General features: G+C 44.8%; 1 protein-coding gene across 8 annotated transcripts in view; it reads right to left on the bottom strand.

Annotated features, from left to right (window-relative positions):
* FRMD4A (FERM domain containing 4A) overlaps positions 1–18,497 on the bottom strand; it is a 406,427-nt gene that overhangs the window by 89,202 nt on the left and 298,728 nt on the right. For all 8 annotated transcript variants that reach the window (XM_077337977.1, XM_077337979.1, XM_077337975.1 and 5 more), the window contains 3 exons: positions 16,219–16,313; positions 10,525–10,617; positions 5,768–5,852 (listed from right to left, as the gene is read on the bottom strand). In XM_077337977.1, coding sequence (XP_077194092.1) covers positions 5,768–5,852; positions 10,525–10,617; positions 16,219–16,313 — 273 coding nt within the window. The remainder of the gene's footprint in view (positions 1–5,767; positions 5,853–10,524; positions 10,618–16,218; positions 16,314–18,497) is intronic.

The raw sequence follows: 18,497 nt of genomic DNA on the forward strand, positions 1-18,497 counted from the left end.
GTTCTGGATTTCACCTCACATCACAAAGGCACTAAGAAGTCTCCAGCTAACGGTCCAGCTGCTTATTTCAGATCTAGATGTGACTTATAGCCACCTTTACTTCTTCAGCACCAGGTGAGGATCTCTCTTACTAACTTTCCCTTCCTCTCTTATGCTCCTCCCTTGGGCTTCTTTGTCAGTGTCTTTCCTGTTCTCAGCCTTCCCTTTTGTTTGTCCTGCCCTTCTTTAGGATCAAAGCTATTCAACCAATAGACATCAAGGATCTTCTAACCTGCCCTGACTGTGACATTTGGGCAGTTCAGCCAGTCTCTGTCAAAGATTTCATCATCACCACGGTTAGAGATGCCAGTTCCCAGGTGGGACCTGAAGGTCCCCTAGAATTGCAAGTTATCTCCAGACTAAAGAGATCACTTCCCCTGGAGAAACGGCTGCTTTGGAGGGAGGACTCCAGAGCATTATACAGCACTAAGGTAGGGACCAAATCCCACCTACTCCCAGCTCCACCCACAAAGTCTCCAGATATTTCCCAATGCAGAACTGGCAACCCTATCACCACTTCCACAGAAGGACATATGAATCACCAACACAATATCATCATTCACATTTTTTAAAAAAAGACTTTTTGGCTTCTATAGTAGAATATAGTAGAATATTTTCCACTCCTGGCCTCCCATGTCAAAGGCTGGAGCTGTGGGGATTTCTCTGTTACTTTAATGGAGGACTCTAACATCAGAAAGATTACTTTGCATGCACCTACTGGGCTTGCATATGCAAACCTTTGACTGAATTATTTTAACTTTCCTGGAAAGAAAAACAGTACAAAAAGCCCAAGATCTAAAATTAGACACACCCAGTAATATAGCTATGCAAGAGTAAGGACACACCTCATTTCACAAGCCGTAATAACTGTGCTGTGTCAGCCTCTGGCAAATAGGAAGCAACAAACTATACCAGGTACTGTGTACAGCCCACTTCGGCTATGCTGAAGCCAACTTAATTCCCTGCCTCATTTGTCCAGTAAGAACCCATTCCAGCCAGACTTGGAAGTGAGTCAAGAGGCTGTCTTCCCTTTACTCTTCCCCATCTATGTGTGAATTGCAGGGCTTTTGTGTGTGTGGATTTATTAGTTAAGGAGTGTGGTTTTGCTAATGAGGTGCATCCATGAAGTATAATAAAGTTCAAGGTAGAGCAAGGCAAAGAAAGGCTGTGTTGATTTGGGGATAGATCAGATTAGCATTCAGTACCAGCAGGGTCAGCTGTTATATTTAGCATTGTACTGTCTGTTCTGTGTGGCAGTAGCTCTCCACAGATTCAGGCAGAAGCAGGCATTTCCCAGCACTTTCTGTCTGGGGTCTGTCAACTGGAGATGCCACAGAATGAACTACAGATATTCTGCATGCAAAGTATAGTCACAGTCTTACTCACAAAGGTCCCTAAGAAAATATGGGGGTTGGGGGAGGGGCAAGGATCTAAGGGAGGACAGAAGAGCCGCCAAAGTAACTCTCAAGCTGTAGGTCCAGAGCAGCTAATGCCTTCAGAAAACTTACTTGTACCATTAGTTCTTCTTGTGAAACCAGAATACCAAAATAAAATTGAGGCTGCCCACAGGATCTCTGGTATGGCCTTGCCCTGTTACAATGTCTGCTATTTCTTTGCACTGGATAGCATTGGATCACTAAATAGGACTCTGTTTAGCAAAGCCATCGCAGAATCACCTCATTGCGGAGGGATCATTTCATGTATGTGTGGACTTTTCTGGAGGATGCGAGATATTAATATATTCCAAACCCTGAGTATAAGAGTGAAGGGTAACCCATTTTATATTAGTAAAATGTGTGCCTCAGCTCTCAGGATTAAGGGAAGAGTTCTGGGCCTGGGAGGGCTTTAGCAGAAGAAATAATAAAGGAGAAATAAGGGAGAAAGAGTGCATTTTAAAATCAGATAATTCTGCCAGATTGACAGGAGTTTGTTGTGCAAAATAATGGGATGTAAGGGATTAGATACAGAATAGGGACTGCTTTATTTGAAATTATTTATAAAACACATCATCTGGCTATTATACCTGAAGAAACTTGTCAAAAATTATAACACAGTTAAATTCTAACAGCTCCATAAAAGCTTTCATCTTTCAAAAACAGGAAGTCTGCAGCAAGCATTCTTTGGACTGCTTCCCAAAGATGCCTTAGACTCCAACCCTGAACATTGCCTACACTTGTTAGGAATAGCTACTGGGCCACTGAATTCACACATGACTCTCTCCTGAAAACAGAGGGATGCAGCATGGCTGCTGAGTCAGCTTGGCTCCTCTTCCTTACCTAATCCCTTAACTGAGCAACTCTCTCTGCACTGACAATTAAAGGCAACATCTGTTAGGTCCTTTGACTGGGTGTCCACACAAGCTTCCCTGTTGATACACTAATTAAACTTTCTCACTACACCAGCACAGGGAGATGAAAATGCCCTTCCCATTAGATGCCCTACTTTACCTGAGGCTTCTATATGTGCACAAGTCTCCCAGAGTGTGCAAACCAGATTCTTCCTTATGAGAGTTTCATTTCTACTCCCCACCCCAATAGGAATTCAGTCTTGAAACTATGTATTAGCTCTTGTAGCAAGTTGCTTTGAAAAATTATTATCACAATGGCTCGCTTTGAAGATGAAGACAAACTGAATTCTATATAGAGATAGAGAAAGACAGTGTTAACGTGTTGAAAGCTAACGGGAAAGAGGTAGACCTCTGATATTATACACACTTCTAATGGTGTATACACATACTTCTTTTGTCCAAAGGGATTAGCTCAGCTGTGTGGGGCTTGAAACAATAACTCTCTTGCCTCTTATGCATGTGGCCCTAATTCTAGTTGGGCTATGCATACCTGAAACATAAAGATGAGCAGAAACTATAATTATTTTTTCAAGTCTGTTTGTGTCCACAATAACAAATAAAGGTAGATGAAAACAATACTTTGCCTTTTGTAATAGAGCTATCCAAATATTTCACATATATTATCTCAGTAATCCTACAACAGCTCAATAAAGGTCAGTATTATTACCTTTATCTTATATGTTGTGCATAAACCTATGAGAAAATGACTTATCTGAGGCCAAAAAACACACATGGTGCTGAGGATTCTGAATTGAATCACCTGAAGGGTGATTCAGCCTCCAAAATCAGCCTAGGGAGGCAATGCAATGTTTCCCCAGTTGGAAATGCACCCCCAAAGGAGCTCATCCCTGTACTCTGGGATACCTGCAAGTTCCATCTTGTGTTGGCAACTCTATTTAGGGTTGCCAGACCCACTGGTCTGGGTGAGGGTTCCTTGCTTTCCAGACACACCTCACCATCAACTCTCCCCCAAACTAGAAAATGATGTCAGCCAGAAGTGAAGTTGGTACATCAGAATTGTTGGGAGTGGGATGGGGGGCTAATGTGAGCTTCATTTCCAGTTTGAACGTTCTTGGCCAGAGCTCTACATTAACTTTTCAGATATTTTCTCTCTCCTCTTCAATTTATTTTCCCTGTAAATAGCACCCAGATCATGACTTAGTTCACTGGCATTCAGGGGCAGACAAGAGAACTGACCCCATTATTAATTTGCATCACAGGGCTGCTAATTGAGTGTAATACAAGACACTCCATTCACAAACACCTTGGGAGAAAGGAAACCAGATATTTCCCACACTACCTGGATGGCATCAAGTAACTTAACCATTTACCGCTCCTCTCTAAGGCAGGTTTGATGACTGTGAGACGAACAGGGATTTCAGTTTTGCATCCAATCGCCCTTCGTTTTAATCACAAAGCCATGCTTTCTCTACCCAGATTCCCCAATGTTGATAGCCCAGGCAAGCCTGATCCCATCAGATCTTGGAAGCTAAGCAGGGTGGGCCCGGCTAGCACTTGGAAGGGCAACTGCCAAAGGAATACCAGGCTGGGAATGGCAAACTGCCTCTGAACGTCTCTTGCCTAACTGCCAGACAACCATAAGATCTCCTGACTATATAACACACAACATACCATAAATAATAAATAAATCTCTACCCAGAAATTTGCAAGCCCAAGCAACAACCCCAAATATCAAGATGTAAATACAAACAGAATGTAATCAGCAAAATGTAAAAAAAAAACATTTTCAGACCAAGCCATGAGCATTTCCCAATAAGTTCCTATATTTGTGTCCAACATGCTACACAGTGACAATTCTTACAAACAAGTTAAATGACCCTATGTCACAGGACTGCATGGCAAAGGATCACATCTCTTGGTTTTTAAGGGTCACTAACTTACTTTGATAATATTGCTATTATAATATAGTTATTATCAGGAATGTAACAAAAACATGATGACAACAAATGCACTTCAGATACCCTGGGACTCCTCCCTCCATTGAAACTTGAATGTATTTAAGAGATGCCCTTTAAGCTTGCTGTAAAACTTATTCTCCCTTACACAGTGACATGGCAATCCTGCAAAGAGGAATGGGAATCAAGTGGCTTCTGCTGCACAGTAGACCTCTTTTGTCCCTGCCCCTCCTGAAATGATGCCCTTCCTTCTTTACCTCCAGTCTTCATTTGTCAGGAAAAATGACTACCACTGGATTTTACTGAAAGCAGTTTCCCCAAGACATCCCTTTTGGCTTCTGATTCTGACATAATCTGCAGTCAGGTGGCAAACGTGCCTCAGTCTATGCTGTAGCACTCCAGAGGGAAGTTGTTTTTTTTTTTTGGGGGGGGGTCACATACTTGAATGTTTTTTTTTGGGGGGGGTCACATGAATGTTTGTCCACAGCAAAATATTTCCTCTACTCAGAAAACTAGATGTCAGAGAGATGGCATCTAACCTAGTCTTTCCCCTAGCTTGCTGTATTTCTACACATGGAGAATATTTTTGTAAGGCGGATCACTCAGACATGTGTGGCACCACCTGTAGGGTTCCTAACTCTGGGCTGGAAAATTCTTGGAGTTTTTTGTTGCATGGAGGGGTGGGAGTGTGTGTGGAGGAGGAGCCTGGAGAAAGAGCTCAGCAGGGTATAATGTCATGGAGTCCACCCTTTAAGGAAGCCATTTTCTCCAGGGGAACTGATCTCTGGGATTCAGAGACCAGCTGTAAACTCAGGTGATATCCAGGCCCCACCTGGAAGGGGTAAAGGTAAAGGTATCCCCTGTGCAAGCACCGAGTCATGTCCGACCCTTGGGGTGACGCCCTCCAGCGTTTTCATGGCAGACTCAATACGGGGTGGTTTGCCAGTGCCTTCCCCAGTCATTACCGCTTACCCCCCCAGCAAGCTGGGTACTCATTTTACCGACCTCGGAAGGATGGAAGGCTGAGTCAACCTTGAGCCGGCTGCTGGGATCGAACTCCCAGCCTCATGGGCAGACAGCTTCAGACAGCATTTCTGCTGCCTTACCACTCTGCGCCACAAGAGGCTCTACCTGGAAGCGGTAACCGTAGCTAATTCCCCAGATAATTACTTATATTTAGTTTCACTTAAACTTATTATGCACCAGAAATGAGGTTCCCACATCCATGACTCCCCTCCCCCATTTTTCTAGCTATGAAAGTGGGTAAGAGCTGGGGGGGGGGGGGATATCTGCCTGATGGGCAACTTGGTAAGTCTAGCTTAGAGTGTGACTGAATGATGACAGAAAGAAACAGAATGCTGAGAATTGGCAGCCAGAGAAAAGTGTATCATGAGCCCCATTATGACTCTGCTTTTATTATTAACAAATGCTCAATATAATAATAAGAGAAAAAACGAAGCCATACCTTGTAAATGCAGGACTTTGCATTCAAGAAAAACAACTCAATGGTAGCATTATCCTTGAGATAGGATATGCTTTCAATGTAGAACCTACAAATAAAACAGAAAAGGCATGTAAAACTCTAGAACGAAACTGTAGCCACCAAATAAATAAATAGAGCTTTAAGCTGTTTCAGAGATTGTGTTATGACTTTTGGAAAGATCTGTATGTCCCTTAAGACACCATCATTCAGCATAGATGTTTGCGTATTTTATTTCATCAAAGGTTGATGATTTGCGGCTCCATAAATACTTCAGGCTGGGCTGAATTCTTTCCCCACCATTCCGTGTCCTTGACAGCGGTTTCATAAGAAATGGCTGAATCTTTCCTTGGGGAGTAACTGCTTATAAAACTGCATTTGAGGAAGAGGGTGGAAAACAATGAAAGGGAGAAATACCCCTGAATATAGATTATGTGAAGTTCTATATAACCCTAATAACACTGCACATAGCTCCTGATATGCTTTACACGTGGCTCCAGTATATAGTTGGCACGCTATAGTGGCTGACAGATGGAAGTGTGGAACAAATGCAAGCCCTTGTTGGAAATGTTACTTCTTTTATGGTCTTCCTAGATGGCCTTAAGCACCTTCGGGGCCCTTGACACTATATTTCATTCATCTCAGTGGTTCCTATCACCCTGAAGTTATTAAACTAGCTTAACAGAACCAGAAAGATGGTTGTTTCTGGTGGGTGACTATAGTCACAGTATGTAATAGTAGAATAAAATTTAAGTCCAGTAGCACCTGAAAGACAAACAGTGCACATGTGCAGAAAGCACACTTGCCATTTTGCACCTGGAAAATGTCCCAGCACTTGGTGCTGAAGCGGCAACAGAGCCTGGAAGCCACCAGGAGACCCAGCTATCATGGTGGAGTTTGGAAGCTGCCAACAGGCCTGGCCATGGCTGTGGTAGAGCCCAGGAACCACACCATAGTTGAAGTGGAGAACATCAGCTGCTCCAAGCCTGGCCATGGTGGCAGGGAAGCCCAGGAGCCCCTCCAGGCTCCCAGACACTATTGCTGTTGTGGTTGAGTCCCAAAGGAGTCTTGCTAGACAGTGATGGGGAACAAGTGGGACCCCCCTGTGAGTCCCCCACCCCGCTTGTCTAACAGTAATATTGCAGTTAAACTTCATTGGTATTATGAACAGGGGGGGGGGGTAATATTTCCACATAATCTATCAAAGTAGTAAAAGGATGCTTCACTCTTAACAGGTATGGTAATAAATGTTAATCTGTTTCAGTGGTAACAAATAATATTAGCTTAATCATTTATTTATAAGAGAGCAGGTAACAAGGTAACAAATTAGAATTTGTTTTTTTAGTTACCAAACAACCTTGTGAAGTAGGTTAGGCTGAGGGAGCATGTCTGGCCAAGATCACTGAGCCACCTTCTGTGGCCTTCCCAGATCCTAGTCCCACACTTTGATCACTGTACAAGCTTAGCTTCAATGACAAATAAATGGGGGAGTGGTTCTGGAGATAACCTGGGCCAGCAATATCCAATGCCTTTCATTTTTGGCCCTGGAAATCCCAAGATCATCCTGAAGCTGGTGGCCAATTTTGAGAGTCCTAGTTTTATTTTCTGAGTTACGGACAGATAGACCCATGGGTCCTTTTATTATTACAGATTTCTTGTAACAGCCAGCCAGGTGTAACAGCCAGCTTTGTTACAATATTTTGTTTGCATCAGGATTGTTATGGGAGGGGAGAACAGATGGAATCTTTGTCCAGAGTCCATGGTGGTTCTCAGCAGCCCTGCCTATCAAGGTCCTTTAGAAATGCTATGATTGTGGGGCAGCGAGATAATACAAATTTTTCACAGGTGAAGGAAGAGAGAGATTACCTCTTATTTTAAGGCAACAAACCTTCGAATCAGCATTCTTATTTATGATTTCATTAGAAATGTAGGCTGTAGCAGAGCTAGCTAGACTGGTTACCATACCAGTGAGGAAAGCCCTTAAAGGGTTCAGAACTTCCTGGAAAGCAAGATCAGAATCCTTTTGAGGGTTATATAAAAGTCATGCAACACAAGGAAGTGAGGGCTCTCCGTGACTTCTGAGTCAGGAGCTTTAGGTTATCTCCCATAACTCTGTCTGGGATCTACTGCCTTCCCTGCTTAAAATGTGTTATTATTACTGAGCCTTCTTAATAAGAGCAAATAGCTGAAGGCCATACAGAGGCAGCAAAGGAATTTGAACCAAGTTTCTAGGACCCGGTCCAGTGAGCTTTCTGACCTAGTTGTTGGCAAGTGGCAGCTCAATCCTACCTGCAGCAAGCTATTAGCTTGCCTAGCACCCATGGCTGCTTTTTTGGTAATGAAAAGGGCTCTGTTAGCACTAGCCAAACATCTGCCTAAAGCTGGCTTCAGGGACGGGCAGGAAAATAAGTGTTTGTTTTTATACCCCACTTTCTCTACCTTAAGGAGTCTCAAAGCAATTTACTATCAGCTTTCTTTCCCTTTTTCCTGAACAGGCACCTTGTGTTGTAGCTGGGACTGGGAGAGCTCTGAGAGAACTTTGACTGGCCCACAGTGACCCAGAAGGCTTCATGTGGAGGAAATGGGGGAATCAGACACAGCTCTCCAGATTACATGCTGCTGCTCTTAACCACTACACTGTGCTGGGCAACAGCCTCTATTTGCTGTCAGCAGGAGAATAAAGAGGAGGAGCGGAAAGAACTGGCACCCCATCCTGTATTCAGATGATCCTCTACACCAGCCTTTCTCAGCAGGGACCCTGGCACATTTGAAGGAGGCCACAGACTGAAAATTGTGAGAAGGGGAGCCCAAGGGGCTTTTTTGTTCCCGGCCCTAGGGAAGCGCGCCTAGCCTCGGCCAGGGCCAGGGCCAAGGCCTTTTTGGTCCTGGACCCTACCTGGTGGAATGAGCTGTGGGATTTGCCTGCTTTCCGCAGGGCCTGTAAAACGGAGCTCTTCCACCAGGTCTATGGTTGAGGCTGGGGTCAGCGAATCAGAACCACTGCCCCTCCCCTGGGATTGGAAGCTACATCATTCCTCTCCTGCTGCTCTAGTAGTGGGGGGTGGAATGTGATTTTTTTCCGTTGTTGGGATTTTTTAAAGTCTTTTAATGGGTATTTTAATGGGATTATGACTACTGTTACCCGCCACGAGCCTTTTAGGGAGTGGTGGGAAATAAATCCAATAATAATAATAATAATAATAACAACAACAACAACAACAACAACATGACATCATTAATTGCTAGAAAGTTTGACCTTTGTCAAAGGAAAGAAAATCTGTTCCTTTGTGTAATCTGTTCCTTTGCATGTGCTTGAATCAATGCATTCAAGAAAAAAAAAACAATGCACATGCTTCTCTTGGTCAAATGTCCTAAGCTTTCATACAGTCTTTAAAAAAGTTTTTCCAATATATCAGAATGTTCAAGTTTTCTTGGTGTTCAATAATAAATTATTTCCCCCCTTATCTGCTTCTGTTGTATCCTTGTTTGACAGGGGACTCTGGAACCTAATAAGAGCTCCTAAAAGGGCCATGGCCCCAAAAGGCTGAGAATGGCTGCTCTACACAAACCATGCTGCTGGGATTTATGATCACAATTACACTAATATTTGTGCTAGACACCAGAGGGCAGCATTGCATTTCTTACTGGGTGCAGGATTAAAGCTGAGCTAGCTACACCTCCCCTGCCCCCCCCCCCCCCCGCCCCAACTTCTGACTCGGATACTTGTGTCTGGCAAAGGGAACTTTGACTCTTGACACCTTATGCCCCTAAAGTCTCATTGGTCTCTAAGGACTAGACTCATACCTGTTCTACAAAAACACTCCCAACTGCTGTGTTTCTCCCCTCCCCCTGACTTTTGAAGTGCAGTCCCCATCACACCCATCATTGCTTTCACTTTAACCCTTCCCTTATGCCCCTCCCTCCAGTCACTAAACCCCAGATACCCACATTCCTACACCCCCAACACCCATCTCAATCAGCAGCTCCACACCCATCTCAATCAGCATCTCCTCACCCTCCCCACCACCAGCTTCACACATAATGACTTTCTCCCTCCTTTCTTCCTCCCCTCTTCCCACCTCCCAAAGGGCCACTTGTCCAACATCGCAATAGAGGAAAAGTGAGAGAGGTGGGCAGAGGAGAAGAAGAAGGTGGTGGCAACACTGGAGAAGGAGGCAGCTTCTGCTGCTGAAGCAAACGGGGAGGCCCAGCATACATGCACACAGACAGGGAGCCAGTGACCCCCCCCCTGCCTCTGACAGGAGAAGGAAAGAAGGTGGCGGGCGCACATGTGCAGCCAGGCCCAAATGAGAGAGAAAGAAACGGGGAACTCTCTAGACAGCTAATGCAGGTCTTTTCACTGCTCTTACAGCTGCTGCAATCCTCCTCTGCCTTGCTTGCAGGGTGGATAACAGACCTGGATGGGTTGGTTCTGTCCCCCAGGCAGTATGTTTGACCCCCTTCTCTAACTGGATGTGGGAGGGGATTTGTAATTACATTGTCTAGCATCTGCTCTTACTGACAGCTCTTTTATAGGACAGCTTTTGTACCTCTAAGATCGCAGATCTTTCCCAGTTCTACAACCTAAAATCTTTTTCATTGGGGGTGCTGGGGATTGAGACTGGAACCTTCTGAATGCAAAGTTTGTGCTCACCATTGAGCTATTGTAGAAGACCTCTAATATAACAATAAGATTTTGCCAAGGTACATTTAGGTGCTGACTTGACAAACAGTGTACTTACCTAACACAAAAGTATAACACAACCAGTCCTGATTTTTTGGGGAAGTCATGTTCTAGCACTCTGCGGTCCAGCTGAAGCCAGTTCAGATGACCCCTGAAGACGGAAAATAAGGGGAAGATTTTAGCTGCAACAGCAACAAAAGACTGCATCCCACAATGGTAGAGACTGCAAGTATGACACCCCCCCACACACACTCAAAGATACTTCTGACTGATTAGCATTTGAAGAATACATAATGTTGGAAAGACAATGGTGACATCACTTGAAAACATTTAGTATTAAATGCCGAACATACAAAGTTCAGCTTGTCCAGGTGAGTACTAGAAAAGACGGGAACCAAAGAGTCCAAAGCTTTTGTCTTTTGTTCCACCCTTTGGGTTGGTTACATAATTGAAAGCCTGTGGGGTTTTAAAATCATCAGTGGTAGGAGTTTATACAAGACCAGTAATATTTCACTACAGGCAAAAGGAGAGCCAGACATTGCACAGACATTTTATTTGCCACCCAATACATTGTGAATGGTCTTTGAAAGAGTGTCTGCCAAATGGTCTTTCAAGACCTTTTGAAAATACAGCTGCCTTGCACATTTATGCACCCTTTAACATACCATGGAGCCAAGAGTAGTTACTTTACATTGTTCCCTCGTCACTGTAGTGCAGCCTTTCTCAGCTTTTTTACTGTTGAGAAAACCCCGAAACATTCTTCAGGCTTTGAGAAAATCCAGAAGTGGCCTGATTGTGCAGAACATGGTTGAGAAGCACAGCTGTGTACATGCCCACCCAGGGCCCCTCCCCTTCCCACCCCCTTCAGGACCTTCATTGGCCACTGGGGATGGGTGGGCTGACATGACCATATATGATCATATCATCCAAATTTTTAAAAATATATAACAAAGGAATTAACTCCCACCCATTTGGAAAGCCTTCCAGGGCCATCAAGAAACCCCAGGGTTTCACAAAACCCCTGCTGAGGAAGCCTGCTGTAGTGCCCCGTTCATTTGAGGCTAGGCAGGTGGCAAAAACTCTTGTTCATAGCGTGGTACCTATGGAACTCCTCCTCTATGGAGATTGGTTTGTCTCCCTTTACTTGTTGCCTTCCACCAATGGACGAAGACGTTTTTATTCTGTTTGGCACTCTCCCACTAACTGTTACTGGCCCTCCTCCCTGATTGTAGTGCTATGCACTTGTGTGTTTATATATTTTCCCTGATTTTTTAAACAATTCAATATGCATTTATATTTTAAATGCTGTTTTAATGACTTGATGCTTTAACTCAGACCCCTGCAAGCTCCACCTCTAAATCCCCAGGAATTCCCTAAGCTGGAGTTGGCCACCCTGCTTGAGTGGCCAAGTGGAGGCTGTTGGGATTTCCTTGAAGGCAAAAGCTCCACTGAGCTGCTGAATATTATTAGAGCAACATCTGCCTCCCCTTTGAGCTCTCCCAGGTCCTGAACAGCCTCAGCCTCTTAATTCTGTGCCCTCTTTGCTGGCTCCTTCAGATGCAAGATCACTCCTGTTGACATAAAGCCACCTCCTAGCCATGACTGGAGACTTGAACTTGCCAGAATAGGCCTCCACTCCTGTTGAATGAGCTATATTTATTAACTGCAGAACCACAGGGGATTTATACGTGAGCAGGTTCCCCCTGCCCCCCTTCATAGGGTTTTTTTTTTGAGGGGTGGGATAGTTAATGCTATAAAATGTTCCTAAAACATGAACATTATTCTTTTTGCTTTTATGGCTTGACAATTTAATTCTAGCCATGCTGTATGAAGTAATGACTCTGTATTACCAAAAGGACCTATTAAGTCACCAACACAAAGGTTGTTCCTATTGATTTTCTATTCAGGTTGTCATGAGACGGTACAAGTAATGAATGGAAATCCCCAGTACAAATCATTTCTAAATATATTACACCTGCAGAGATTTTCCTCTTGAACTAAGGAATTATTTTCACAGTAGTTAGGGTCACCACCTCCTCACAAGGTCTTGTGCCTTTTTTAAAAACAGGATCCCACCCACCATTGGCAGATATTTTCTAGGGCTCTCATAAAGATCAAGTAGCTTTTATTTGCACATTGACTCCATGTTGATTGATTTTTTCAATTTAAAAATAACATTGTATTTTAATATAGAAGTAACTGGAGCATTTTATTACAAATGTCCCCCCCCCCCCCACCTCAGTGGCACAAAACATAATTAGAACACATTTCGACAGATCTTGACCAGCAGATCTTGCACTCCTGCCACTCACCCTGGGACCATGTGAATATCCATGCAGATTACCATTTACCTTAGGACTGGTCTCTGGCAGGTGTATCGATTGTGCCGTATGCTACCTACATTGCTAGAAGAATCAACACAGCATTGAGGTGGTGGTAATTTCACTCCTATGGTATGCAATCAACCCAATGCAATAGAATATAAGCACGGAAGCTGCCCCCCACACCTGTATTCCTTGCTGGATGACAAAACTCATGCAGAAAGGGGTGTTGGGGTGCAGTTTCTGCTCTATCCAGTTGTGGGGTCAACACACTGCACACTTAACTCTTTCAGAAAATTGGTGACAGCTCCAAGCAACCGCTCAGGAAGGGGAGGAAGGCTGGATTTTGTCTTCCTTGTTTCTTCCTCCAGTTGTAAGCTTGTGCATGTAGGACATTACGTTAGAGCCAATGTGTTTGGAGAGGTGCTGACCTTTTCTATACAGGTTGTTCATCCCAGGTTCAGTGCTATTGGGAAGTGCATTTGTCTGTGGGGGGGGGGGCTGTTGCTTCTCCACAGCACTGTGATGCATTTGCATGCCTCCGGCTTTTCTCAAAACTGCTTTGCTGTGAAGCTTTAGAAAGATTGCAGCAAAACTTGGATGGATGCTATGTAGGAATGAAAGTTAGGATTTTCATGGGCCTGCCCAAACAGCAACCACCACGCAAGTATACTTCCCTTCTACCAAAAAGCTTTTAAACAATCACCAGTGTTACAATAGTCCTCTGAATTTCCAGCTTTCATTTGATTCCCATCTTTTCTATCATGTCCTTGGAATGGAGGATGTTAGAGATGTACCTTTTTTTTAAAGATGGGAATTAAGAGAACCTGATTCACTAATTAATGTCAGAATGATATTACAATATTTTGTTGATTTAAAAAAAAAACAAAAAACAGCTCAAGTAATGGGAGTAAGCCCTGTTCTAATCCAGTCTCAAGAAGAAGAGTTGGTTCTTATATGCCACTTTTCCCTACCCGAAAGAGGCTCAAAGCGGCTTACAGTCGCCTTCCCATTCTTCTCCCCACAACAGACACCCTGTGGGGTGGGTGAGGCTGAGAGAGCGCTGATATCACTGCCCGGTCAGAACAGTTTTATCAGTGCCCTGGTGAGCCCAAGGTCACCCAGCTGGTTGCATGAGGGGGAGCGCAGAATCGAACCTGGCATGCCAGATTAGAAGTCTGCACTCCTAACCACTACACCAAACTGGCTCTCATCAAAAGCTAAGCAGGTTAAGTCCTGGCTAGTACTTATTTGGGAGTCCCCCAAAGAAGTTCAGGGGTGCTACATGCAGGTAGGCAATGGCAAACAACCTCTGTTTGTCTCTTGCCTGGGAAACCCTATGGGTTTGCCACGTTGGCTGTGACTTGACAAACGATGGGGGTGGGGGATGGCCGATGCCTGAGTTCTAATCAGAGAAACAGCAGAGCAATGAGAAAACCACAGAAGCCCTATAGCCAGGTTGAAAATAGGGTTATCTTACATCCATTGCCTGAGTTCAGCAATGCAGTTCTGCTTGGACAAGCAGGACTTCCTTACTTTCGTCTGGCATACAGGGAAAAGTTGATCCACTAATAGGAGCTCTGGGTCTGTTCAGGCTTTGGATGGCAGCCACAGACAGAATCTGGACATATTTTAAAAATCTAAATGTATTTAAAGGAAGTAAGCCCACTTCACAAAAGCCAGCTTCAATTAAAATCCACATTTTAACTTGCATGAATGATTACTATTGCAGTTCTACCCACTTCCAAACCCACAGCAGCTGCAAAATCTCTCCATGCAAAATGATGCAATAAGATCATGCCAATTAGAAAAAAACCACATACAAAACAAAAGCAATACATTCAGTGGATAAAACATTCAACTATAACACTCTACATTGGGTAAATGCTTGCTTGCATCTTAAAAGCACAACCAGAACATCTGGCCCAGTGTTCAGACAACCATGCTCTCCACAAATACTTTCCCAGTGAAGAGAGACATTTTCATTAGCCACTTCCTCCACATCAGTGTTTTTGCAGGTTGTTTTCTGGGGTTCTTATAAAGCTTATCAGCACTGCCTTCATGAGAAGATCATTTCATGGCAGAAAAGTGTCCCTGATATACAGGCAGCTCACTATCTTTAAACAGCCCGTGGCGCCACGGGCGCCACGGACTATATAATTCGTTAAGCCCCCTAGAGGTGGGCTTTGTCCGTGATGAGGAAGGGTCCGGGTTGGACCCTTCCTCACGACAGACAATCGGAGGGACCAATCGGCAGGCGCTTCGCGCCTGCCGATTGGTCCCTCCGATTCCCAAGCTGAGCAACTGTGAGCCGCGCGCTGCTCGCAGTTGCTCCCGGTCTGACGCTGCGGGAGGCGCGAAGCGCCTCGCGCAGCGTCAGACCGCCGCCCGAGAGAACCCCCAGCAGTCGCGTGAAGCGCGGCTGCTGGGGATTCCCTCCTTGCCGGTCTGACGCTGCGGGGGGCGCGAAGCGCCTCGCGCAGCGTCAGACATCCGCCCGAGGGAACCCCCAGCAGTCGCGCAAAGCGCGGCTGCTGGGGATTCCCTCCTTGCCGGTCTGACGCTGCGGGAGGCGCGAAGCGCCTCGCGCAGCGTCAGACCGCCGCCCGAGGGAACCCCCAGCAGTCGCGCGAAGCGCGGCTGCTGGGGATTCCCTCCTTGCCGGTCTGACGCTGCGGGAGGCGCAAAGCGCCTCGCGCAGCGTCAGACCGCCGCACGAGGCAACCCCCCTTTCAAAACCCCTTTTTATAAAGGGGCTTTGAAACTAGTTATTGATAATCCCCTAAAATGAGGCAGTGTTTTGTGTGTTCTTGCAGGTGCACTCACAGGTAACAGAGCAACAGGGACACTTGATGGGCCTGACCAACACTTGCTAAAGATTAGCTCAGATTCTCTGCAACTGACAGGCTAGGTTTTCTTTGGAACTTGCCCTTGATGCAGGAATGGTTCTCTAAATTTGGAAAATGACAAGACAGAGCTAAGTTTCCTTGTGATTTAATGACTGATTGTTATTACTTGCAGTCCTGTTGTTTATGAATATTTATTCAAGGAGAGGGTATGCATACCGGTCCTGATACAGGCAAGAGAAGCACTACATTCAAGTTGCCTCTGGGGACACCCCAAGTTGGGCAGAGAGGTGTGCTGTACAGTTCTGGGCTTCCATGCACAGGCCCAGTTTCTTTCAGGATCCTAGTGCAGGGGTAGTCAACCTGTGGTCCTCCAGATGTCTATGGACTACAATTCCCATGAACCCTTGCCAGCGTTGCGGTAACATTTCAAGAAGCTCGAAGCAATGTCTAAAGACCACCAGATGGATCTACTTTGATCCATAGAATAATTACCCTTTCCCTCAGCACTTCTGGACAGGAAACCTTTACTGGACAGGAAACCAATTTAGAAACTGATTTGTACCCTGATGTTCCAATACTTACGTCTCATCAGTGAAGGCAATACCAAAGTATTCTTTTTCTTTCAGGTTGAAATGTGATGCCACCAGGTCTAGAAGCTCCTTGGCCAAAAGCTTCGGCTAGAAAACAAGGGAGGGGTGCGGAAATTATCAATATGCTCAGTCAGACAGGGTAGGAAGGAGAAGGAGGGAGACTTACACTTTTAGAAACAACTCAAAGGATGTATGAGGCACGTAGCAGCTACACAGCAGGTATATCAACCTCATTAAACCATGGGCCTCTTGCTGGTCTCACACAGTTTTAGCACAAAAATTAATTTCTTTGGTATCTTTGTTTCAATCTGAACTTTGTATTTATATTGCATATTTTGTATTTATTTTATACTGTTTTATATTGTTATGGCCGATGGCCAACACATTAAATTCAATTCAACTCACAGTAGTAGTAGCCAGAGCTACTGAAAGAAGGAGACCAGCTGAGCCAGGCTCCATACAAATCCATATATTGTGGCATTGTGTTCTGCACCTGGCAACGCCTGGTAGCTACAGCTCTGCTGCAATTCAGATCATTCTGTAAATGAACAATTCTGTTTTCCAGGCAGAAAGACTGGCACCAGACTCTACGCTTGTGTGTATATGCAAATCCCTCAGCGGGGTGCTATGTGTCCTGACTACAGGCGGTGGCTGGCTGGCAAAGCAACCCCCCCCCCCAGAAGCCACAAGAGTCACAATCATCAGTAACACTGTTCTTGAGGAAACACTTCACCTCTCAACACACTTAATGGTTATTTTTCCTTATAGTTTGCGCTCCTTCTGCAATGAGGCATCATTGGGTAGGTAGATCAGTAATCAAAGTGTGTGTGTGTATGTGTGTGAGAGAGAAGGCATGTTGTGAGGTTCCATGTTAAACATCCTCAAATGATGGGGACACATGTGAGTTGAAATGAGAGAACTCCATCTATGCTCTCATGAACACTATGAGTAGATCCTGTTACAAGAATAACAACAAAACCCATCAACTGCAAATTAAATTAAATTAAAAATGCAGCAACGAACACCAGTGTTCCAGCCCCTTCATTTTTACTCTGCCACTCACAGGAGCAAGGATGACACATGGAGAGCAGAAATTCCCTGTCCACAGTGGGCATTCGGCTATCCTAATCCCATCAACTCTTGCAATCGGACCTATGGCCAGAGTTCCATCCTAGGAACAGAATTCTTAGGTATGTGGGTATCCAACTAGGATTGGGACTCTGGCATCCACAAGAAGGGAGCCAGAAGAAACAATTTTATTATTGTACAGCTGATTCCCATGTACCTCTCCTTTAGAGAACCTCTGCTTGAGTGTCTGCAGCTTCAGAACTTTACTGTTGTAATGGGGAAGATATGTTTTCTGTTGAAACGCGTCTTTTCCATTCAACCTAACCATACACATTGCTTTCCAAACCTGAGAAGGCTCCAGGGAACTGCTATTTGCAGGTTGGGGAAACTTACATGTAAGTTTCCCCAGCAGGGCCATTTTGAAATGGGAAAATGGACTTAAGCCCCTTATCCTTGTACACCACAGTCCCAATCCAAATTTCTCACCACGGAACTCCGGGAACATTTCTGCTGACAGTGCCCATGTCTGCAACGTGAACAGTGTAACATGAGAGTCAGCTACACAGTAACAAAATGAGTCAGGAATGTGGCTTATAAAGGGAAAGGACTTTACCATGGTATTTCAGGACATGTTATCTGTTTGCTGCATGCATTATACTGTTGTCACTGCACTGCTTTCTATTGACGTGGTACCATTTTTTTGTGCATAATATCCCATCAGGTATCAAAAACTAAACAAGGCCAGCCCTGGTTAGTACTCAGTGTGTAAGTCTCAGTGAGAAAGGTAGTCTATAAATAGTGTGAATAAATCAATAAATATAAATGCCAAGGAGAGGCAGCAGTGTGTTTATGCCAGGCTACCTAGTGAATCCCTAGCAGAGAGGCGATCTGAACCGGAGGGACTTCCTGAGGCCCTTTCTTAGCCAGCACACAACAATTGCTCCAGACATCTCATAGGATTTGTCTCCCAGGTAGGAACAACAGCAGCTGCTGCTGAGAGTATCTTGGCAGTCTGTGGGGACCTTTAATAGGCTAAATAAATGCAAAGTGTTGCTCATTATTTTTGTGGAGTGGAACGTTCTGATTGCTAAAGATTCATGAGGTCATCCTTCAGGGCAACCTATAGATCCCTGTGTGATAGGGTTTCCCCACCCCCTTCCCCACCTTTCTTGCCTATTTTGCACCATCTGCAGATTTGTAACA

The sequence above is a fragment of the Paroedura picta genome, chromosome 5 (genome assembly GCF_049243985.1).
Source record: "Paroedura picta isolate Pp20150507F chromosome 5, Ppicta_v3.0, whole genome shotgun sequence".
Classification (NCBI taxonomy): domain Eukaryota; kingdom Metazoa; phylum Chordata; class Lepidosauria; order Squamata; family Gekkonidae; genus Paroedura; species Paroedura picta.